General features: G+C 50.3%; 8 protein-coding genes and 1 long non-coding RNA gene across 9 annotated transcripts; 4 read left to right on the top strand and 5 right to left on the bottom strand.

Annotated features, from left to right (window-relative positions):
- Positions 1 to 84: 84 nt before the first annotated feature.
- Positions 85 to 926, bottom strand: LOC112348652 (O-fucosyltransferase 1-like). Its single transcript, XM_024681584.1, has 3 exons — positions 830 to 926; positions 622 to 691; positions 85 to 556 (listed from the first exon to the last, which is right to left on the bottom strand). The coding sequence occupies exons 1-3, from the start codon at positions 914 to 916 to the stop codon at positions 438 to 440; spliced, it is 276 nt and encodes a 91-aa protein (XP_024537352.1). The 5' UTR covers positions 917 to 926; the 3' UTR covers positions 85 to 437.
- Positions 927 to 1,506: 580 nt separating this feature from the next.
- Positions 1,507 to 2,504, top strand: LOC9649731. The gene is made up of 2 exons (XM_024681581.1): positions 1,507 to 1,764; positions 1,817 to 2,504. The coding sequence occupies exons 1-2, from the start codon at positions 1,530 to 1,532 to the stop codon at positions 2,377 to 2,379; spliced, it is 798 nt and encodes a 265-aa protein (XP_024537349.1). The 5' UTR covers positions 1,507 to 1,529; the 3' UTR covers positions 2,380 to 2,504.
- A 45-nt stretch (positions 2,505 to 2,549) lies between these two features.
- LOC9649730 (sugar transport protein 7) lies at positions 2,550 to 4,548 on the top strand. The gene is made up of 4 exons (XM_024681579.1): positions 2,550 to 2,724; positions 2,787 to 3,106; positions 3,375 to 4,001; positions 4,053 to 4,548. Exons 1-4 carry the CDS (start codon positions 2,583 to 2,585, stop codon positions 4,488 to 4,490), a joined length of 1,527 nt encoding a protein of 508 aa, XP_024537347.1. The 5' UTR covers positions 2,550 to 2,582; the 3' UTR covers positions 4,491 to 4,548.
- Positions 4,549 to 7,084: 2,536 nt separating this feature from the next.
- LOC9649335 (calcium-dependent protein kinase 26) lies at positions 7,085 to 9,398 on the top strand. Its single transcript, XM_024681578.1, is given in 7 exon segments — positions 7,085 to 7,865; positions 7,978 to 8,170; positions 8,172 to 8,335; positions 8,432 to 8,547; positions 8,614 to 8,781; positions 8,836 to 9,060; positions 9,111 to 9,398. Coding segments are annotated over 7 exon segments (1,713 nt in total). The 5' UTR covers positions 7,085 to 7,138; the 3' UTR covers positions 9,231 to 9,398.
- Positions 9,371 to 11,778, bottom strand: LOC112348623 (pentatricopeptide repeat-containing protein At3g26782, mitochondrial-like). Its single transcript, XM_024681470.1, has one exon. The coding sequence runs from the start codon at positions 11,757 to 11,759 to the stop codon at positions 9,393 to 9,395; it is 2,367 nt and encodes a 788-aa protein (XP_024537238.1). The 5' UTR covers positions 11,760 to 11,778; the 3' UTR covers positions 9,371 to 9,392.
- Positions 11,779 to 11,845: 67 nt separating this feature from the next.
- Positions 11,846 to 14,449, top strand: LOC112348621 (pentatricopeptide repeat-containing protein At1g11290, chloroplastic-like). Its single transcript, XM_024681469.1, has one exon. The coding sequence runs from the start codon at positions 11,846 to 11,848 to the stop codon at positions 14,447 to 14,449; it is 2,604 nt and encodes an 867-aa protein (XP_024537237.1).
- Positions 14,450 to 14,520: 71 nt separating this feature from the next.
- On the bottom strand, positions 14,521 to 15,432 carry LOC9649334. The gene is made up of 2 exons (XM_002976551.2): positions 15,200 to 15,432; positions 14,521 to 15,144 (listed from the first exon to the last, which is right to left on the bottom strand). The coding sequence occupies exons 1-2, from the start codon at positions 15,417 to 15,419 to the stop codon at positions 14,603 to 14,605; spliced, it is 762 nt and encodes a 253-aa protein (XP_002976597.1). The 5' UTR covers positions 15,420 to 15,432; the 3' UTR covers positions 14,521 to 14,602.
- A 449-nt stretch (positions 15,433 to 15,881) lies between these two features.
- LOC9649333 lies at positions 15,882 to 16,692 on the bottom strand. Its single transcript, XM_002976550.1, has 2 exons — positions 16,470 to 16,692; positions 15,882 to 16,420 (listed from the first exon to the last, which is right to left on the bottom strand). Exons 1-2 carry the CDS (start codon positions 16,690 to 16,692, stop codon positions 15,882 to 15,884), a joined length of 762 nt encoding a protein of 253 aa, XP_002976596.1.
- A 2,035-nt stretch (positions 16,693 to 18,727) lies between these two features.
- Positions 18,728 to 18,989, bottom strand: LOC9649332. The gene is made up of 2 exons (XR_002993126.1): positions 18,960 to 18,989; positions 18,728 to 18,907 (listed from the first exon to the last, which is right to left on the bottom strand). It is a non-coding gene; the product is annotated as an uncharacterized LOC9649332 (long non-coding RNA).
- Positions 18,990 to 20,465: the final 1,476 nt, after the last annotated feature.

Raw genomic sequence — 20,465 nt, 5'->3', positions numbered from 1 at the left:
AGGAAGAGGAAGCGACAAAGCTCGAGGTGGACAGGCAGAAGAACCGTGTGAGTGCCTCGAAGGCCATGGCTGCCGCTCGGAAGCTCTCATGAATTGACAAGCACCCACCGGCGGTCCCAGTAGTCCTCTCCCTTCGGCCTGGTCAGTCCGGAGCAGCGACGGTAGTGCAATTCTCCAGGTCAGGATTCTCGCAGTGGGTGCATGAACCTCTCGCCTCGAAAGATGTCGCCCACTGCGAGGTAGAGGCACGTCGAATTGTGTCGAAGCCAATTGCCTGCCCGACTTCTTCCGGTGTAAAGAGACACTTCCGGCTTCCTGGACTTTCCTAGTATCTACTGAAGCGAGGCACCTGAGAGAAGCTTGTCAGTGGCGAAAGAATGCGAAAGTCGAAAGTACGTAAGCGAGCATGTCCATCTCATATCGGAGGTGGATCGACATCAAGTGGCCTTCAGCGCGGAGCCTGCTGACTTTCTCAGCTGCATCACGTCCGGTTTGAAACGATTCTTGACGTCGTGTCTAAGCGATTTGATAAAGTGTTGTAAATCATAAATGACCTCTGCAACATAAAAAAAACTGTTTGCTCTTTATCATAACCAGGGACGAGAAAGCAAACGATAGGACCTTTTATCGTTCCACAAGGCAGCACAAGCGTTGCTTTCATTATCCTCGCTGCCAAAACTGCATTGCAAATCTGCAAAGCCACATCGATGAAGCTGGAAGTAAAAAGCAAGGAAAATAGAATGCCAGAAGAAGCTGCCAGAAAAAGAGAGAAAAAAAAGGAGACAAACACGTAAAAACGAGGAGCAAGGAAATGACGACGAATGCTTACATGCGAGTGAACGATGACACCATCTTGCCGCAATTGCGAGACTAACACAGTAGCAGCACCGGGACAGAGATGGACAATTCCCTTCATGCTGGCAGTCACTTCCCCAGCAATCTCCTCGGACACAGGCTCTACTACGGATTCCGGACGTCCATCCAGCCCAACAGAAGGCTCTGGCCCCGATCTTCATGGCTCGCGAGAGTGGAGCCGCAAACTTCGAGGCCATGAGGTCTCCCCGCTGGGTGAATCCCGAGTCGTCTTCACCGGAGTGCTTGTAGAGCGATGGTCGCCCAGCGAATACCAGCATGAACGTCAGGGCTTTGGAGGAAGGTGGCGACGGGATCAAACGTGTCCGTTCGGGTGGAAAGATCGAATAATTCCTGTAAGAACATGCACGCAGCAAATGAACAACCGCGGTGCTTCATTTCAGGCCCCAATTGGTACGTTTCTCAGATTGAAATGCATGGCATGGTCTTTTTTTCTCTACATTCTACAGTGGATAGCGTTGTGTCGAAAGCTGTTTTGGAAGAAATTTTATCTGCAACCCACCCTCTTGGAGCTGGTTGTGTCATCAAAGAGGAATACATCGTCTGCGGAGACCATTGCTTGGGATGAAAACTCGGAGCGTCTTTCCAGTACCAAAAGGCCTTCTTGCCAGCATAAAAGGATATGCTTGGTTCTTAGGGTAAGGGGAATTTGCCCTATGGAGCAGGGATTGTTGAGCCCGAATGGTGAGTATGATCTGGCCGATATCTACAAAGACTGGAACCTCGGTCGCAACTGGATTATGTGGCGCCAGTTTTTGATGAATCACCTCTGTCATGGCTTCACTGCATATGGGTTTTATATGGCTACCATACATTGGCCCCCTCAGCGATCTGAAGAGGTATCTGCAACGATTGCAACCTTTGCTTTCATAGGGGCCGGGTTCTTCTCAGGTCAGTTTATTTTTCCTTCTTTTCCTAGAGACTAACAATGGCGTCCATGTAGCGCTTATGTATATTTTCTTTGGTCGAAAGAAAACTATCACATACGGTTTTCTTGTTGGGGGCATCAGCGGTGTGTGTTCCTTAATCACCACAAATCAATGGGTGATGCTTCTGCTGCTGGCGATATCATGCTGTGGACTTTTCACTCCTTTCATGCAACCAATTCCTGACGACTGGTATGATGGGGTTGGAGTGTTCGCGTCCATCGTGATTTCCATCGTGTGGATGTTGGTCTACGTGGGTTCTTATAGTCTGGCCCTTGCGGCTCCACCGCTAGCATGGCAAGTACAAGCCCTTGTACTTGTGGGATCAATTTTCTACGCAGGGCTGCTTCATCGCTACATGTTACAGTCTCCACGCGAACCTCTATGGGGTTATTGTGTTGGTTTTCCAGCAATGGATTTGGAAGAGGTTGATGTTCACAAACAGCTTGCTGTGATGCAAGACAAGGCCATTCAAGCTTTGAGGGTGTTTGCTGAAGCAACAGGGAATGCTTTACCCAAGAATTTGAGGAGCCTCAAGAAACCTCCGCACATCAATAGTTACCTCCGCAGATATGGTTAGCTCATTGGTTATAATTTATTTTAAGAAAGCCGTCCTTCTATTTGATTGATGTTTCCTACGGACAAAATTGTAATTTCTTAAAGGGAAAAAACTATATAAAGCTGGCAAATATCCTCTCGGTCAAAGTCCACGCATGACGACGAGAGCTTGGACCAGGACAGTGTGTTGCCTAACACAGTTTTGGGTTTGTTCACTTGTCCTCGATGGCTGGAGGATCTCTTCTCGCTCCATCGCTCGCAAATAGGCAGATCAATTACAAGGGTCGCACTACCATTCCGGTGTTGCTGGCTTGCATCGCGGCCGCCAGCGGAGGTTTGATATTTGGATATGACATTGGAATCTCAGGTATAGCAGAGGTTTTCACTTATTGCAAGTTCTTCTCTTTGTTTTTTTTGTTCTTTTTCTAGGTGGTGTTATCGCCATGGACGATTTTCTCATCAAGTTTTTCCCCACTGTCTATGTCCGCAAGCACGCTGCCCATGAGAACAATTACTGTAAGTATGACAACCAGGGTCTCCAGGCATTCACATCCTCGCTCTATCTCGCGGCTCTCTTTGCGAGCTTTGGAGCTTCCTACGTGACGAGCAACAAGGGGCGACGCCCAACAATGCTAATTGGTGGCCTCAGCTTTCTCGTTGGAGCGGCTCTCAATGCTGCCGCAGAGAATTTGGCGATGCTTATCATCGGCCGGATGATGCTGGGTGTCGGAGTCGGCTTTGGAAATCAGGCATGAAACTCCCTCATTCTTTTACCTTCGTCACAAACTTACAAAGGTTTGCATTTTTCTTTGCAGGTAAGCTTGATCTATGTCTAAAGTTCTGGTAAAGGAAGATTAACCATGTGGTTTTCTCCTCCAGGTAAGACTGCATTGGATTCTCATTTAAATCTTATGATTTTTCCTCCTGGATGAAACATTTTAACTTCAAAGGTAACTTCATCATAGAGAACGAAACAGTCTTTTATTTTATTTTATTTTATTTTCTTTTTGTTGCCAGTCAGTACCAGTCTACTTATCAGAGATGGCACCACCAAAACTTCGCGGTGGTCTCAACATAATGTTCCAGCAAGCCGTCAACTTTGGGATCTTGTGTGCGAATCTCATCAACTATGGCACTGCTAATCTCCAGCCCTGGGGATGGAGACTTTCGCTCGGCCTTGCGGCAGTCCCAGCATCGCTCCTCACCCTTGCGGCCATTTTCCTCTCTGACACTCCAAACAGCCTGATTGAGCGAGGCCATCTCGAGCAAGGGAAATCAGTCCTCCAGAAAATCCGAGGAACTCCAGACGTGGAGGCCGAGTTCCAGGATCTGGTGGAAGCCAGCAGAGTTGCCTCGACGATCAAGGATCCATTTCTAAGCATCTTTCGCCGGAAGAACAGGCCCCAGCTCACAATGGCCGTGCTCATTCCATACTTTCAGCAAGTCACAGGCATCAATGTTATAACTTTCTACGCTCCGGTGTTGTTCCAGTCGATCGGGTTCCACAGCAATGCCTCGCTCTACTCGGCAGTGATCACGGGATTGATGCTGATCATTGGAACTGGAATCTCGATCTTCACGGTTGACAAGTTTGGCCGGAGAGTTCTCTTTCTCCATGGAGGAATTCTTATGTTTATTGGCCAGGTAAGTCATGATCGATCGCAGTACTTACAAATGTTTCCAATGATTTTCAAGGTTGTCACTGGACTGGTTCTAGCATTCGAGTTCAATGGGAACGAAGAGCTCTCTCGGGGATTTGCAGTAGTGATTTTGGTGGTGACATGCGTTTACGTGGTTTCTTTCGCGTGGTCTTGGGGACCTTTGGGATGGCTGGTTCCCAGCGAAGTTTTCGCTCTTGAGACGAGATCTGCTGGTCAGTGCATCACCGTCGCAGTAAACATGCTCTTCACCTTCGCGGTCGCGCAATCCTTTCTCTCGATGTTTTGCCACTTCAGGTTTGGGATCTTCTTGTTCTTCGCGGGCTGGGTGGTGGTCATGACGCTCTTCGTGCATTTCTTCTTGCCCGAGACGAAGAAAGTCCCAATCGAGGAAATGCAGCAAGAGTGGAGTAAGCACTGGTACTGGCGTCGATTTGCTCAAGAACAAGAAAACCAAGATGATTCGAAGCCGTAGTGGAGGAATTTGATCGCTAAGAGAAAAGAATAATTTAACAGTCAACGCAGTCTTGTTTGACGGGTAGAAATAGTTGACGAGCCACAAAGCTTTGACTAAAACCATGGAGAATTTCTTTACTAGAAGAGAGGAGAGGTAGGGCGAGGAAGGCGAGAGGGAGAGGAGTGAGAAATTTGGATCGGGAGAAATCTTGCTTGTCTAGGAGGCTTTGGAGCGCGCATTTTCGATCTAGCGCCATAGTCGATCCACCATGGCCGCCATGACGCAGATGGGTTCGTCGATCTTGGCGCAATGCAGCAGCTCCGAGGCTGGGAATCAAAATCGGTCGCAAATTTCGGCAGATGGAGCAGCTGGGTTGCGAGTTTCCAGGCTAGAGTGCGCGAGGCTGAGCGCGTCGGGGAGGCAATCCACGAGTAGGTCATCCTCGCACAGGAGATTGGGTGAGAGGATAACCTGCGCAAAAAAGCGATAGATTTGATATTCTTTCTCTTTGGCAGAAGTTCGTGCTGGTGTGGGAAATACTTTTGGAAATCTCTTCCGCGTTACCACTTTCGGTGAGTCTCACGGTGGAGGAGTTGGATGTGTCATCGATGGATGCCCTCCGAGGCTCAATCTCACCGAGGAAGACATGCAAGAGGATCTAGACAGAAGGTATGTTCTTTCTTTCTTCCTATTGCTTTGAGTTCTTTGTGTGTAGTTCTTCATTTTATTCGTTGTTACTCCTTGTTACTCTTTGTGTGTTCTTTGTATGTTCGTTGTTTGTGATGAACTACTATGTTCTTTGTGTCTTCATTGTATGTTTTGGGAGCTTTGCTTATTCTCTTCGTGTTTTAACGAACAGGAGGCCGGGCCAAAGTCGGATCACAACTCCAAGAAAAGAAACAGACACTTGCAAAATTCTCTCTGGTGTGGCACAAGGTAATGTAGCTTCTTGTGTTTCCATTTGTTTCTTTTCTTCTCTAAGTGTACCAATCTCTTTCTCATAGGAATGACACTGGGGACTCCTATTGCTGTTCTGGTTCCCAACACGGATCAACGTGGAGGAGTAAGTTTTCGTTAATGGAAGAAACACTGGAACTTAATGTGCGGTGTTTTTCTGCAGGATTACTCAGAGATGGCTCTAGCTTATCGGCCATCTCATGCAGATGCTACTTACGACTTCAAGTATGGAATTCGAGCTGTCCAGGTTAAATCCAAACTTTTCCTTGCAACATCCCTCGGGGTGTTAAGCTTAAAATCTTTTTCAGGGTGGAGGAAGATCATCGGCCCGAGAAACAATTGGAAGAGTAGCAGCGGGGGCAATCGCAAAGAAGTTACTCAAACAGCAATGTGGAACCGAGGTACAGGATAAAGAGAGGAAGAAAGAGTTAAAGGATTTACAAACGACATTTTATTTTCCTTCTTACTAGGTGCTAGCTTATGTGTCAAGAGTTCATCAAGTTGAGCTTCCCGAAGGAGCAATCGACCATGACAACTTGACGCTAGAACAGGTACTAATTTGTGCTTTTATATTTCCTTGGCGTTCTCAAGTTTCGTGATTCCAGGTCGAGAGCAACATCGTGAGGTGCCCGGATCAAGATATGGCGGAAAAGATGATCGCTGCCATCGACGCTGTGAGAGTGAGGGGAGATTCCGTGGGAGGAGTCGTCACTTGCATTGCTAGAAACGTTCCTCGGGTAAGAAATATTCCTCTGCATTCACGCAAGTTTATATGAATCAAGCTTTTTTCTACTTTCAGGGACTTGGGACTCCAGTTTTTGACAAGCTAGAAGCCGAGCTCGCCAAGGCTCTCATGTCTCTGCCTGCCACCAAAGGCTTCGAGATTGGAAGTGGCTTTGAAGGTAACACGAGATCGCTTTCTACAAAAGTTTACAATGGTTGTGAACTTTTCTCGCAGGAACTAAAATGACAGGCAGCGAACACAATGATGAGTTCTACATTGACGAAATTGGTAACGTAAGAACACGTACAAATCGATCTGGTGGCATCCAGGTACGTGGAACTATAATCTACTGACTTCCTCTCCTTTTTTTTTCTAAACTTGCGAACAATTTATGCAGGGAGGAATTTCAAATGGAGAGACGATAGTGATGAGAATAGCATTCAAGCCGACGTCTACAATCACTGTAAGTTCTCTTTCGTCATGAATTCTCACTGCGCCGGCATTGATTTCGTTTGCTTGCTTGCTTCTCGCAGAAATTCCAAAAGACTGTAACGAGAGACCGGCAAGAAACCGAGCTGAGAGCTCGTGGTCGTCATGATCCCTGCGTCGTTCCTCGAGGTAACATCCAGGAATCCTTTCTCCTCTCGTGAATGCTCATCGATCGATTTCTTGCAGCTGTTCCAATGGTGGAGGCGATGGTGGCCCTGGTTCTCGCGGATCAGCTCCTCCAAAACTACGCCCAGTGCCAGTTTCTCCCTCTCGATCCAGTCTTGCAAAGCTCCAAACTCGCCGCCAATCCACCGGAGGAAGAACCAGCGGCAGCCCACGCGTGATCGTCTCCCCCTTGTCAAATTTTTTTAAACTTGAAATTGAGCGCCAATTTTTTCCAAAAGGAACTTTAGGAATGGGTGGGACACGTGGCGGAATTTAGGGTTCTTAAGATTGCTCGCTAGGGCTTTAGAAGAGAATGTGGTGTAGCTAAGAAATGGGGAACGCGTGCATCGGCTCCACTACCAACAGTAAGAACGGATTCTTCCATCGATCGAATTCCGAGGCGCCGCCGGCGTCGACACCAGCTCCAGCAATCGATCCGCCTCCCGGCGCGGTCCCTGTGGCAGCTCCCGTCATTGTTGTTCCACAGCGTCCGCAAGAGCAGGGCATGAAGGCCGGGATCGCAGCATCGACGCCGCGCAGCGCGATCACAGCATCGGTGCTAGGTCGCAGCACGGAGAGCGTCCGCGAGCTCTATACTCTGGGCAGGAAGCTCGGGCAGGGCCAATTCGGGGTCACGTATCTGTGCGTGGAGAAGAGCTCCGGGAAGCAGTACGCTTGCAAGACGATCCCCAAGCGCAAGCTCATCTCGCAAGAGGATGTGGACGATGTGCGGCGCGAGATCCAGATAATGCATCACCTCGCCGGGCAGCCCAACGTCGTCCAGATCAAGGGCGCCTACGAGGACGCGGGGTCGGTCCATCTCGTCATGGAGCTGTGCGCCGGCGGGGAGCTCTTCGATCGGATCATCCAGAGGGGGCATTACAGCGAGAGGAAGGCCGCGGAGCTCATCCGGGTGATTGTCGGCGTCGTCCAGGCGTGCCACTCGCTCGGGGTCATGCATCGCGATTTGAAGCCCGAGAATTTCTTGCTGCTCAGCAAGCACGAGGATTCGCTCATGAAGGCCACCGACTTTGGATTGTCTGTGTTCTTCAAGCCAGGTAGGCTACTGCCATCTCTTTCCAGAGTTTCTAGGCGGAATCTTTCCAGCTGAAAATCTTTCTAGACTTGATTGTCACTTTCCTCATCTCTTTTTTCTGTTCTTCCCAACAGGAGAAGTCTTCACGGACGTCGTTGGAAGCCCATACTACGTTGCTCCCGAAGTTCTTCGAAAAAAGTATGGACCAGAGGCGGATGTGTGGAGTGCCGGCGTGATCCTATACATTCTTCTCAGCGGCGTTCCTCCATTCTGGGCTGGTAAGCCAAGCTTTCATCAGACTTTGATCAACTTTCGCTTACATTTCGACCCTTATCGTAGAAACTGAGAAGGGGATATTTGAGCAAGTTCTTAAAGGAGAGATAGACTTTGAGTCGCATCCATGGCCTGTGATCTCGCAGGATGCTAAAGACCTGATACGGAAAATGCTGTGCCCGGTTCCTGCTAACCGCTTGAAAGCTCACGAAGTTCTAGGTGCGTCTCTCTCTCTCTTCTTTCGTTTTGTCATTTGCTAGTCTAGTACATTGCGTTCTCTATAGACGTTCTTGTCATACTGAGCTTTGTTTATAGGCCATCCTTGGGCAAGGGCGGACGGCGTGGCCCCCGATAAGCCTCTGGACTCTGCAGTGCTTTCGAGGATGAAACAATTCTCAGCGATGAACAAAATAAAAAAGATAGCTCTCAGGGTCGGTCTTCTTGTCCTTTCTTGTTTGTTTCTTTCCCGACTGAGGTACTTGTGCTTTGCGTTTCAGGTCATCGCGGAGAGTCTGTCCGAGGAAGAAATAGCAGGCCTGAAGGAGATGTTTAAAATGATGGACACTGACAACAGTGGATCAATCACATTTGACGAGTTGAAAGCTGGCCTGGAGAGGGTGGGGTCGAACTTGGTGGAGTCTGAGATTCGGGACCTCATGGCTGCTGTAAGGCTTTTCTCTTTTGTTTTGTACCGTCGCTAATGGAATGATGACCGACAGGCGGATGTTGATAACAGCGGCACTATTGACTACAAGGAGTTCATTACAGCGACATTGCACTTAAACAAGATTGAGCGCGAGGAACATCTACTTGCGGCATTTGCGTACTTCGACAAAGATAACAGTGGCTACATTACCAAAGACGAGCTGCAGCAAGTATGCGCAGAGAACCACATGGGAGACGAGGTGATTGAAGAGATGATGCGGGAAGCTGATCAAGACAATGTATGGTGGTCACGTTTGTTTTCTCTAAATAATTGTTCTCAATCTTGCAGGATGGACGCATCGACTACAGCGAGTTTGTCACGATGATGAGGAAGGGGGCCGGTGGCATCGGCCGTAAAACCATGCGCAATAGCCTCAGCATCACCTTCAGGGACCTGCTCACTGTTTGACTGACAATTTTCACGTCGATGGGTGTTCGTTACAGGATCAGGATCAGATATTTTTTCTTCTTTTTTGGCCGACGGAAGAACTCGAAGCTTTGGTTTGTAGATACGGGTTCTTTTTCGTTCTTTGTTGATTTCGGTTTTAATCAAGCTGCAGCAATGCGATTGCTACCAGAAGTTGTTACAGGAGCACCTTCCGTTTTCAAAGACGTGAAACCGGCTCGAATCCCTGCAGACAATCTGACGCTGCTCGAGCTTGGAAACACCCGCAATCACCGAGTGACAGTCATCGCAGAATCTCAAGCTCTTGACGACTCGTATAGCAGTTCCTGGTGCCGTGTTGACGAGTGCACAGGCAATGGCTAGCCGCTCGCTGTGTTCACACAGAGCATCTTCTTTGTCAACGTCGGAGATGTTGTGAAAGACACTGCTCAGGTCGGCTACGTGCCCGTTCTCCTTCAACTGAAGTGCCAGAGTTCTCAGCTTCGAGTTTATTGCTTCAATCTGAGGATGGCTCTTGTCACCAACTTTAAAGGCGTGGACGAGTCCGCGATCGTCAGTCCACCAGCTTAGTCCGGGTTTCTTGGAGGTCTGAGCAGCGGACCTGAGATGAAGAACACTGGTTTGCTCGTCCCACATTCCCAGGCTGCCATACAGATTCGACATCAAGAGATACGTTGAATCCTGCTTGGGGTATAACTTCACCAGGTTCTCAAAGGCAACTCTTCCCAACTTGGCGTTCTTCCACTTTCGACAAGCACCCAGGACGGTCTTCCACGTTACTACGGTGGGTTTGAAAGGCATGACAGTGGTCACCATTTCCAGAGCTTCATCCAGATGGTTGGCTCTGCCTAGAAGATCAACCATGCAGTGGTAGTGCTCGATCTCGGGGGCTATGGCGTGACGAGTTACCATCTCTTCGAAGTAACGGCGCCCGTGTTCAACGAGACCGGTATGGCTGCACGCAGTGAGAACGGAGAGGAAAGTGATGCCATTCACGCCGACGCCAGCGTCTTTCATGGCCTGGAAGAGATCGAAGACGCGCTGAGCATCACCCTGGCGACTGTAGCCGGCTATGAGGGAGCTCCAAGAGACCAAGCTACGCCTAGAGCTTCCCATGGCGTGGAAGACTTTCTCGGCTTGAGCCAGGCAGCCACACTTGCCGTAGAAGTCGATCAGCGAGTTTGCCACGAAGCAATCGTTCTGGAAGCCGTGGCTGGAGAGTTCTTGCTGGATTCGTTTCCCAGTCTCAAGATCAGCCAGGCTCGAGCAGGCAGTGAGTGCTGCAACGAAAGTCCGAGCGTCTGGAGAGCAGCCATGGCTCCTCATGCAAGAGAAGAGCTGGAGACATAGCTCGGGTTCGTCATTCTCGGCGTAGCCAGTGAGGAGAGACGTCCAGCAAATCACGTCGTGGCGAGGCATGCTATCGAAGACTGCCCGAGCTTCGATCATGCTTCCACACTTGGCATACGCATCGATCAGAGAGCTGCTGATGAAGATGTTGGAGGCGTAGCCGCGAGCAAGAGCGTCGGAATGGATGGATCGAGTTTTCTCCAGGCCGAGAAGTTTGGTGGAGTCAGTGGAGCGCTCTTCTTTCTCGGCAGCGAGCGAGCAGGCCTTGAGAGCTGCGACGAGGCAGTGAGCGTCGGCTTGACAGGTATTTTGGATCTTCATTCTCTCGAAAAGTTCTAACGCCGTGGCTCCATCGCCAGCGTCTACGTATCCCAGGATGAGTGACGTCCAGGACACCACTGTGGGACGAGCTATGGAATGGAAGACTCGCTGCGCTCGATCCAAGCTCCCACACTTCGCGTAGAGATCCACCAGTGTGTTTGCGACGAAGACGTCCGAGTCGCAGCCGCTGGAACGAGCTAGCGAATGGATCTTCACTGCTCTCTCGAGGTGGTGGTGGAGTTCTCCAGTGCTCTTTCGAAGGTGGCTAGAATCCAGCACTGTTCTTGGCGAGAAATCTCCTGCTTGGACAGTCTCTCCAATATCAAGATGGATAGTTCCTTCGATTGTTCTCTCCGGATCTAGCACCGTTCTTCGCGCAAGGTGATTCTCAGTTCCTTGGAAGTTTTCTCCACCCGGAAGAGCTCTGGCTATGACGAGGCTCACACAGGCCTTGAGAGCCGCGAGGAAGGTCCTGGCATTTGGGCGGCAGCTCGAGCGTAGCATTCGATCGAAGAGCTCCAGCGCCAAATCGCCGTGGCCATTCTCCACGAATCCCAGCATGAGAGCCGTCCAGGCGACGACGCTGTCCTCGCGCATCGCCGCGAAGACCGATTGGGCGTCGCTCATGCTCCCGCATTTGGCGTACGTGTCGACGAGCTTGGATGCGATGAAGACGTCGCTGGTGCGATCGGTCTCGGCAGCATTGGCGTGGATCCTCTTGCCCAGCTCCAAATCCCTGGCGCTGCTACACGCCTTGAGAGCGGTGAGAAGCAGGGGTATGGTGATGATCGAGCTCGACGATTCTTTGATGCTGCAGCGATGCGCTGCCGCTGTAGATCGCGGGAAGCATCGACAGAGCATTGATCGCAAGAAATTTAGGGTTCTTGGGCCGCATTTTAGGGTTCTTGGCGAGAAGGATGAATGGCGGCAAGAATGCGTGACCACCAATGCGCGCGGATGGAGCTGCAAAGCATTGCATAGATTGCTGTAGCAGGAGAAGGAAGAATCGCAGCTCCTCCACCTGGAGGACGCTTGATCGGGTCAGTATTTCGGAAACTTCGTCGCGCGTCACCGATATTTCGTCGCGCGGTGCCATCGATCAGGCATTCGTGTGGATCCTGCTCGACGGACTCAAGGCCTGCATTGCCTCCAAGAATCTCGACGCAGGGAAGAGGATCCATGCCGATTCCGTGGAATCGGGAGCGTTCTTCTCTGGCGCGCACGTCCCCAATGCAATCCTCGGGATGTATTCCAGGTGTGGATCGCTGCCCGACGCTAGAGCAGTGTTTGAGACGATCGCATCGCCGGGCTTGGCCTCGTGGACGGCGCTCATGTCTGGGTATGCCAACAACGATCAAGGCGAGGAGGCTCTCGGCATCTTTGCCCGAATGGAGGAACAGGGATTGGAGGCCGATGCTAAAGCCTACGTCGCGGCGCTCATCGCCTGTGGAAGCTTGGCCGCGAAAGAGACTCCACAGATGGTTGCGGGTGAGAGGAGTTTTAGCGTCAAGCTTGGATCACTGGAGAGAGGGATGGATCTCCACTCTCGAGCGATGAAAAGCGGGTGTTACTCCGACAAGTTCGTGGCTGGCACGCTTGTGGATATGTACTGCAAGTGTGGAAGCTTGCACGATGCTCGCAGAGTTTTCGACCAGATGGTGGCGAGGGACGTGGTTGTGTGGAACAGCTTGATCCTGGGCTATGCCGAGAATGGAGAGGAGGAGCTAGCTCTGGAAGTTTTCTGCCGAATGGACTGCCCGAGCCCGCGGACTTTCCTGGCGGCCGTGATCGCGTGTGGGAACCTGGCCGCCAGAGAAGAGAGCAAGGTGGTGGACGGGAAGCTTGTCAAGGTCCGGAGCTTGGAGAAAGGATTGCTCGTCCACTCTCAGGCCGAGAGAAGCAGCGGTGGAGTGGATATCTTTATTGCTAGCGGCTTGGTCGGGATGTACTCCAAGTGCGGCAGCATGATGAATGCAGGGCTGGTGTTTGAGAAGATCGTCCGCAAGGATTTGGTGCTGTGGAACTCTCTCATTCTCGGCTACATCGACAACTGGGAGTTCGACCTCGCTCTTAAGTCCTTTGAGCGGATGCAAGCGGAGGGCTGCGCACCGAATTGCCGGACTTTCGTGGCTGCTCTCATGGCCTATGGAGGACTCGCCGCTCGAGAAGATCACGGCAGCGAGCCAAGGAAGCAGGCCTTGAAGGCGGAGCTTCTGCGGAAAGTCGAGGCCATTCACGCGCAAGCTGCCAGATCCGGGTGTGAGTTCGACGTCTTCGTGGCCAGCACGTTGGTGGACTCGTATGCAAAGTGTGGGAGCCTGGAGAAATCTCGGGAGGTGTTCGAGAGGATGCCGCTCCATGATCTGGTGACTTGGAACTCGCTCATCATGGGACACGCCGATAACGGTGAAGGCGTGCTCGCTCTCGAGTGGTTCCAACGCATGAGGTCTCAGGGCTGTGTTCCAGACTCTCGGGCCTTCTTGGGAGCGCTGAAAGGTTGCATCGACATAGCCGCCAACTCGAAAGAAGCCGAAGTGGAAGTTGACGAGAACAAGTTCGTGAAGCCTGGCTGCTTGGACAAAGCAATGGCAGTTCACTCTCAGGCGATCGAGTTTGGCTGCGAATCCGACATCTTTGTGGCCAGCGCTCTTGCCGACCTCTACGTGAAATGCGGGAGCTTGTTGGACGCCCGGGTCGTCTTCGACAGGATCCCGTCCCACAACGCGGTGCTGTGGACGACTCTTTTGATGGGATACGCCGAGAAGGACGAGCCCGAGCTGGCTCTGGAGCTCTACTGGAGGATGGAACCCGAGAGCCGTGCCGCCAACACGCGGATCTTCGTTGCTGGCCTCACAGCATCCAGCGGGCTGGCAGCGATTGAGATTGGTCGGAAGATCCATGCGGAGGCGTGCCAGAATGGAGGCGAGAAGGACCAGTTCGTGGCGAACAGCCTGCTCGACATGTACTGCAAGTGTGGGAGCTTGGCCGCGGCGGAGCACGTCTTCGACTCGATGAGCTCGAGAAACGTTGTAACTTGGAGCACGATCATCGCTGGCTATAGCCGGGAGGGCGAGACGGAGCTGGTGTTTGAGCTCTTCCAGGCCATGATCGATGGAGGGATCGGTCTCAACGGGATCACTTGCCTCTCGGTTCTCTCAGCCTGCGGTCACGCCGGCCTGGTCGATCGAGGCACCAAGTTCTTCGGTGAAATGTCCTCAAAGTTTGGAGTGGCTCCGAGCTTGGAGCACTACCACTGCCTGATCGATCTGCTGGGCCGGGCCAACCGAGTAGAGGAGGCTCTGGAGCTGGCGAGCAGCATGCCTACGAGAGCAAGCTCTTTGACGTGGAAGACTGTTCTTGGCGGATGCTGGAAGTGGAAGAACGTTAAGGTTGCCGAGGTTGCGTTTGAGAAGCTCTTGGAATTCGATGACAAGCAGGCGAGTGCGTATATCTTGATGGCAAACATCTATCGGAGTGTAGGGATGGAGAAGGAAGAGCTTAGAGTAGTGAGAATGGGAAAGAACGAGTGTAATGGTATTGACTTCTCTTAAATCACACACTATTTCCTCTAATATTTTTTTTTTTCAAACTCCAAAGCTTTTGGCTTTATAAAATATCGCCATTTTGAACTAACCATAAATTTATTGGTTCATAAAAAGATTCCCTAGATTTCTATCTAGAGAGAATTAACAACTCTGAGGTTTTCAACTTTGAGGTTTTCTGAGGCTCTTCAGATTTTTTGGTAAAGTATTCCCTGTAGCCTCGGCAAACTCCCTCAAAGCTTCAATGGCCTTCTCTTGGCGCACAGCAAGCCGCTCGTCCATATCCATTTCTCCCAACCTATCGCAGCTACCATATAGCATTTCGAGTGGAGACTGCAACATGTAGAAATAAATCAGCATCCCGTGGACAATTGCAGCGATCGATCCCACAAGTAGAAGGGCTTGTCTATGCCATCCCAGCGGTGGAGCAACGGTGCCCAAAACACAGGCAGCCATGTAACTCAAACCCCTCGTCATGTACACCACCATGAACTTGAACAATCCGGGCCCGTCGTACCATCTGTCAGGAGCTGGTTGTAACACCGGAGTGAAAAGTCCACAGCATGATATCGCCAGCAGTGGAAGCATCACCCATTGATTTGTGCTCATTATGGAACACACACCACTGAGAAAACCGCTGGTGCCTCCAACAAGAAAACCATATGCATTGCTTTTCTTTCGACCCAAAAGGGCAACGAAAAATACTGCATGGACGCACTTGTCAGTCAGTCTCGAGAGAGAAAGCAGTGAAACACTTACATGCTACGAAGACGGGAACCAAAGCAGAAGCTCCGCTTCCTTCGGGGAACTCAGGGGGCCAAAATATGGCACCCATATAGAACGCATATATAGTGAAGCAATGGCTAACAAGATTCATCAAGAACTGGCGCCGTATAATCCAGTGCCCACTGAGGTTCCAACTCTCGTAGATATCAGCAAGATCATACTCACCATTTGGGCTCAACAATCCCTGCTCCATAGGGTAACCTAGATTGTCCTCTTTCCCCAAATATATCCTTGACAGTAGCTCATCCGACGGCTATTAGAAAAGGTCTTAGCTGATGTGTGAGACTGATTTGGCTGCCATTTGGCACCCATATCAGCCCTAAACTGCCACGATGATTACACATAGTTTGTGGAAAACGAAAGAAAGAGGAAAGAGCACAATCCCAATCGTGCTCCAGGGCGCGCGTCGACTTCCCTGTGGGGCTTCATCGCCGCGCAACCTGCGATTGAGCCATCAACCAAGGACGAATGTGGGACGAATAAGCGTAATGCCATGCACATCAACGCCAGAATCCTTTGGCTCGTGCTCTCGTGGCCCCGCGAGTTTTATATTTTAAAAAACGCGCGGGATTAGATTTTTAAAATAGGTTACTGATGAAATATCTTTGACTTGGTTTTTTATTTCTGGCAAGAGAACTCAGGAACAACAAGCCGATTACAGAAGCGGACAGCACTCAGTTTTCCTGAGGCTCTTCAAATTTTCTGGGAGAGTCTTCCCTGCGGCCTCTGCAAACCCCCTCAAAGCTTCAATGGCCATCTCTTGTCGAACAGCAAGCCGCTGGTCTATATCCATTCCTCTTAAACCCTCGCAACCACCTAGAATTTCCAGTGGGGACTGCAACATGTAGAAATGAAACAGCATCGCATAGACAATAGCAGCGGTCGATCCCACAAGTGCAACAGCTTGAACTTGCCATCCAACCGGTGGAGCAACGATGGCAGCCACAATACAGGCCAGGTTAGCCATTTGCCTCATTATGAGGACCACCATGAAGATAACCAAACTGCGGCCGTCATTCCAAGCTTCAGGCGAAAGTATTGCTGCTGGAGTGCAAAGTCCACAGAATAATATCACCACCGGCAGAAGCACCACCCACTGATTCGTGATCATTGCGGAAAGAACACCGCTGATGCCCCCAACAAGAAAACCGTATGTCAAAGCTTTCTTTCGACCAAAGCGAACGAGCATACTTACTGCATGGAGCTCTTGTTAGTCTCTAAAAAGGGAAGAAAGAAAACTGACCTGATAACAACATGGCCGGAAAGTAACCTACTGGAGCTAACTGAGGGGATAGCTGAGCGGGCCAATGTATGGTAGCCATATAAAACCCATATGCAGTGAAGCCATGACAGACAAGGTTCATCAAGAACTGGCGCCACATAATCCAGTGGCGACCAAGGTTCCAGCCCTTGTAGATATCAGCAAGATCATACTCACCATTTGGGCTCAGCAATCCCTGCTCCATCAATTCCTCTTTCCCTAAATAGAGAAAGCAGCCCTTTTCTAGTATCTTTGACCGTTCCTTATCCGATATTTCCAGCTCTGAGGTTTAAAAATCACTCATAAAACCTTTTCTTGTATTCTCAGCGTGAACTACGGCACCGATGGCGCTACGAAACTCCAATATCTTACCACCCGCTTTACTCCTTAACTAAGGATCTAAGTCCCAGCCGGGTTTTGGATCAATCAGCTACTCCAAATTCTCGGGGTAAATCAGGCACTGGAGGAGCGACCAAAGTCCAAATAGTATTGCGTTAGAGCCAGTGCGTGGATCAGCCCCAATCCGGTAGAGAGACAACAGCCCTAAAAATAGCGCAGCCTTGAACCGAAACAAGCGTCCCTGTTTTTCTCTCCATGCCTGTGCTTGTCCGGAAGATTTGACAGAAGGAAAGCTGATCCACGCCCGTGAGGAATGCTTTTGTAGACATGTATGGAAAATGCGGCTGTCTAGAGAAAGCTCGCGAACTGTTTGAATCTGAAACAGTGGAGAGGAACTTAGTCAGTTGGAGCGTCATGGTTGCGGCTTACGCACGTGATATCCATGCTGCCACTCCACGCCAGCCGACCCAAGAGGAATCGCAGTTTAGGGTTTGGCACAGGTGCGGGCTGATGTGGCGTTGAGACTGCTGAGGTGGCGGCCGTGCTGGCACAGCTGCCACGCGGATATGCCACAATTGTCCAGCCCCTCATCTTTCCAGCTGGTATATAGGTAGAAAGTATAAATTTTTCCAACGAGAAGATGATAACAAATTGGAGTAGAAATATATACCAATGCATTTTATATTTCCAACAATGTATAGTTTCTTTGGTTTGTTACATTGTTTTAGCAAATGGATATGATAAATGTCCATAATTTATGCCTTGCAAGTATTACTAAGGGAAAGGTCTAGGAATGATGGCTGCACCAGATCCACCAGCAAGCATCACGTCCTGTGCAGAAAGGCTTTCTGCTCTTTCTTGTCGATAGAACCGATGCAAATTATGTGGTCTAGGAAGTCCTACGAGTTGAAGGATCTCGTCAAGGAAAGAGCAATGAGCGCATTCACGAGCTCGTGGATCGGAGTTCCTGGCGTCGGCCTTGCACTCTCTTCTTGGCTTGTGGAGTTTCAAAAGAGGAGTCGAGGAGAAGCTTAAGACCCATAGGGATCTTCTCGCTATAGGCCTGAATTCTCTTCGTTCTAACTGGAGTTCTCGTTCAGGTTCTTCCTTGGTACCTAGAGCGGCCTCCGTCAGGTTTTCGCCCATGTACTTTCAGGTATATGATTGGATACGACAATGAATGTTGTTTCGCAAGGGATCCTGATACTGCGTTCTTCAGGAGGTTGGAACTTGGAAGGCAGCCTGTTTCACACGTTTTTTTTTCTTTGGTTTCATGAAATGCTCGTGCACACAGTTACACCATCGAGCAAAGAACGCAGTGCAAATTGAGGACCATGTAATGGCAAAAGGAACGAAGGTATACGTGATTTTGAAGCTCAGTACCACGACGTAGTTCTGTGAGTTCTTGTCACATTCCTTTTGGGAGATCATGGAAACAAAACGCAGCAATTCTATTCAAAGCCCGCATTTTTTGAAGAACCGGAACAAGATCCCGGAGCTCCAGGAATCGCAGGTTCATTGTCTCCGCTTCTCTGGGCTTCACCAGTGATCAGTAGGAAAACTTCATTGGTTTTTCGTCCAGAAAGAGATCTCTCTTTTCTCTGTGGCTTTGTTTAAGAACGGATGCTCGCGCTAACTCCAGCAATCCTATGTGGCAGAAGGCCAGGGCAATTGAATCCACGAAACCCGGGACCTCGTTCGATCGGATGCACGAGAGCGACATCATCAGCTGGAATTCCATCGTTACAGGCTATCCCTGGTGGGGAAGTGGCACGGTCTCTTTCACAAGGTGGCGGAGAAGAACACGAATGCGCCACGGATGCCGACGCTTGCTGGTGAGATCAGTGCCTGGTGCTTGGGAATCTCTGCGACTACCTAGAACGCAATCTAACGTCGTCATGGAGGGTGATAGGACAATTTTATTTCGCGAACTCCACGTCGAGCAGAGTAAAAAAAAAAACAAAACTCAGCGAGCGAGCGAACTCTACAACAATGTTTGTAGAGTAAAAACTAGAAAGGCCTCAAACTAGCATCAGGCAGGTAAGAATTGCTGCACAGCCCGCGGCAAACATGGTGGACATCTGAAAAACCAACCAAAGTTTTAATCCAGAACGAAGAAGATTAGAAACTTACTAGGATGGCCTTGTTGTTATCAAGGGTCGCAAACCAAGCCCATGCCACGTTACAAGCCAGAGACATGGTTTTAGAGTGGCACCACCCAGCTCCAACGGGCACTGCTGTGAGGGAGGGTCGCCACTCGAACAGCAAGGGGAGCAAGCATCGAGGCTGCTGTGGTCGCACAACCAATGAAACCAAGGACGTCGATCTTGAAGCAGAACTCCTTCTCCTTCCCGTCGTAGAACTTGCGCAACAGGTACACTAGACAGTAGTGACTGATCCCAAGCACCGGGGGCCAGAAGAGGGGCTTCCATGTAGCCTTCCATGCATATGCAGCATAGAAAACTCCCGTGATGAATCCCAGGAGATTCACCACCTCGACCACACGATCGTTGTGCTCACGGCCGAAAATATACCAAGATATCGAATTTATCTCTGGAGAGAAAAAAAAAAAAACGTTGCAAACTGGAATGGAAATGAAAAAAAGAAAACGCACCGGAGAGGCCGAAGAAAACGCTCGACTGAATCCCCGTCTCAAGGAATGGTAGGGGAATCAGGAAGAGGACGACGGTGATCGAGACAGCTGCACGCTAAACAAAGAAACACACACTTGTTCCAGGACAAGCGAGCATTGGTTTCTTACTCGGATGTTCTTCTTCGGCACCGCGCCCAGGATCTTGCTCATTGCGCCTCCGGCAGTCCCTGGTGCTGCGCCCAGGAGAGTGTCGCTCGCCGCTTCACCACCAGCGCCATGATCGGCCGCCGTCACGGGGAGCGCATCGGCGCCGCCCGCCATTCCCCCGGACCACCGACATTGCTTGTAACTAGGGTTTTTCTACCTGTCGACTGCCCCGAATCGCGCAAAGAGGTAATGTTCATTCCAGTCTCCTTTGCGGATCAACAGTAGTTCTTATCGCGCAGTGAGTGCTTCGTTCAAGCGAGCAACTCAAAAAGCGCCTTCCACTGTCAGCATTTTTCCAAGCTCCAGGATCCAGGCGAAGCAAAGGATCCAGGCGAAGATCCGCAGAGACTGGCGAAGTGCAGTGTGCAGGGAAGAAGACGACGAGAGATGTGTATCTTTGGCTGTTTTATATTGTTTTACTCGTGTTGGGAAACGTGCAGAGACAAGGGTCAGCATAAATATTCTGGACAGCATTTGCAGCTTCACTGTTGCTGCAGGCGAAGGAGGGAACCAGACTGTGACGGGAGAATTGGAGTCTCTGTCTGTCTGTCTACGCATCAACATCAAGGCTGAAAGGATAACCGTACGCACGGATGAGGTGTGCTTGACATGAACACGCGCCTGATTTACGTAAGAGTTCTTTCTTCTGATTCTACACTGTTTTGCTCTCAAGTGCTGGAAAATTGGAGTTCCTGACCCTTCGTCTCACGGATGGATTGACGAGGAGAACGTGCTGAAGTCTCATCCAGATTGAGTGAGAAATCGTTCCAGACAGATGGAAACATGAAGTTCTTCTGGCAGCCATACAAAAAAGATGGATCTATATAACCGGAGGAAGC

The sequence above is a fragment of the Selaginella moellendorffii genome, unplaced genomic scaffold (assembly GCF_000143415.4).
Source record: "Selaginella moellendorffii unplaced genomic scaffold, v1.0 SELMOscaffold_31, whole genome shotgun sequence".
Taxonomy (NCBI): domain Eukaryota; kingdom Viridiplantae; phylum Streptophyta; class Lycopodiopsida; order Selaginellales; family Selaginellaceae; genus Selaginella; species Selaginella moellendorffii.
This window is presented reverse-complemented; position numbering and strand designations above follow the sequence as displayed.

Bases quoted from the DNA above. Each gene is read 5' to 3' on its own strand.
- LOC112348652 (XM_024681584.1), bottom strand. From the start codon at position 916: ATGAAGGGAATTGTCCATCTCTGTCCCGGTGCTGCTACTGTGTTAGTC. The intron at 692-829 runs GTAAGCATTCGT...GTGGCTTTGCAG, and splicing joins GTGTCATCGTTCACTCGCAT to ATTTGCAATGCAGTTTTGGC. The intron at 557-621 runs GTCCTATCGTTT...TTTATGTTGCAG, and splicing joins GCCTTGTGGAACGATAAAAG to AGGTCATTTATGATTTACAA.
- LOC9649731 (XM_024681581.1), top strand. From the start codon at position 1,530: ATGGAGCAGGGATTGTTGAGCCCGAATGGTGAGTATGATCTGGCCGAT. The intron at 1,765-1,816 runs GTCAGTTTATTT...GCGTCCATGTAG, and splicing joins AGGGGCCGGGTTCTTCTCAG to CGCTTATGTATATTTTCTTT.
- LOC9649730 (XM_024681579.1), top strand. From the start codon at position 2,583: ATGGCTGGAGGATCTCTTCTCGCTCCATCGCTCGCAAATAGGCAGATC. The intron at 2,725-2,786 runs GTATAGCAGAGG...TTCTTTTTCTAG, and splicing joins ATATGACATTGGAATCTCAG to GTGGTGTTATCGCCATGGAC. The intron at 3,107-3,374 runs GCATGAAACTCC...TTTTGTTGCCAG, and splicing joins GAGTCGGCTTTGGAAATCAG to TCAGTACCAGTCTACTTATC.
- LOC112348623 (XM_024681470.1), bottom strand. From the start codon at position 11,759: ATGCTCTGTCGATGCTTCCCGCGATCTACAGCGGCAGCGCATCGCTGC.
- LOC112348621 (XM_024681469.1), top strand. From the start codon at position 11,846: ATGCGCGCGGATGGAGCTGCAAAGCATTGCATAGATTGCTGTAGCAGG.
- LOC9649334 (XM_002976551.2), bottom strand. From the start codon at position 15,419: ATGGAGCAGGGATTGTTGAGCCCAAATGGTGAGTATGATCTTGCTGAT. The intron at 15,145-15,199 runs GTAAGTGTTTCA...GCGTCCATGCAG, and splicing joins GGTTCCCGTCTTCGTAGCAT to TATTTTTCGTTGCCCTTTTG.
- LOC9649333 (XM_002976550.1), bottom strand. From the start codon at position 16,692: ATGGAGCAGGGATTGCTGAGCCCAAATGGTGAGTATGATCTTGCTGAT. The intron at 16,421-16,469 runs GTCAGTTTTCTT...AGCTCCATGCAG, and splicing joins TCCGGCCATGTTGTTATCAG to TAAGTATGCTCGTTCGCTTT.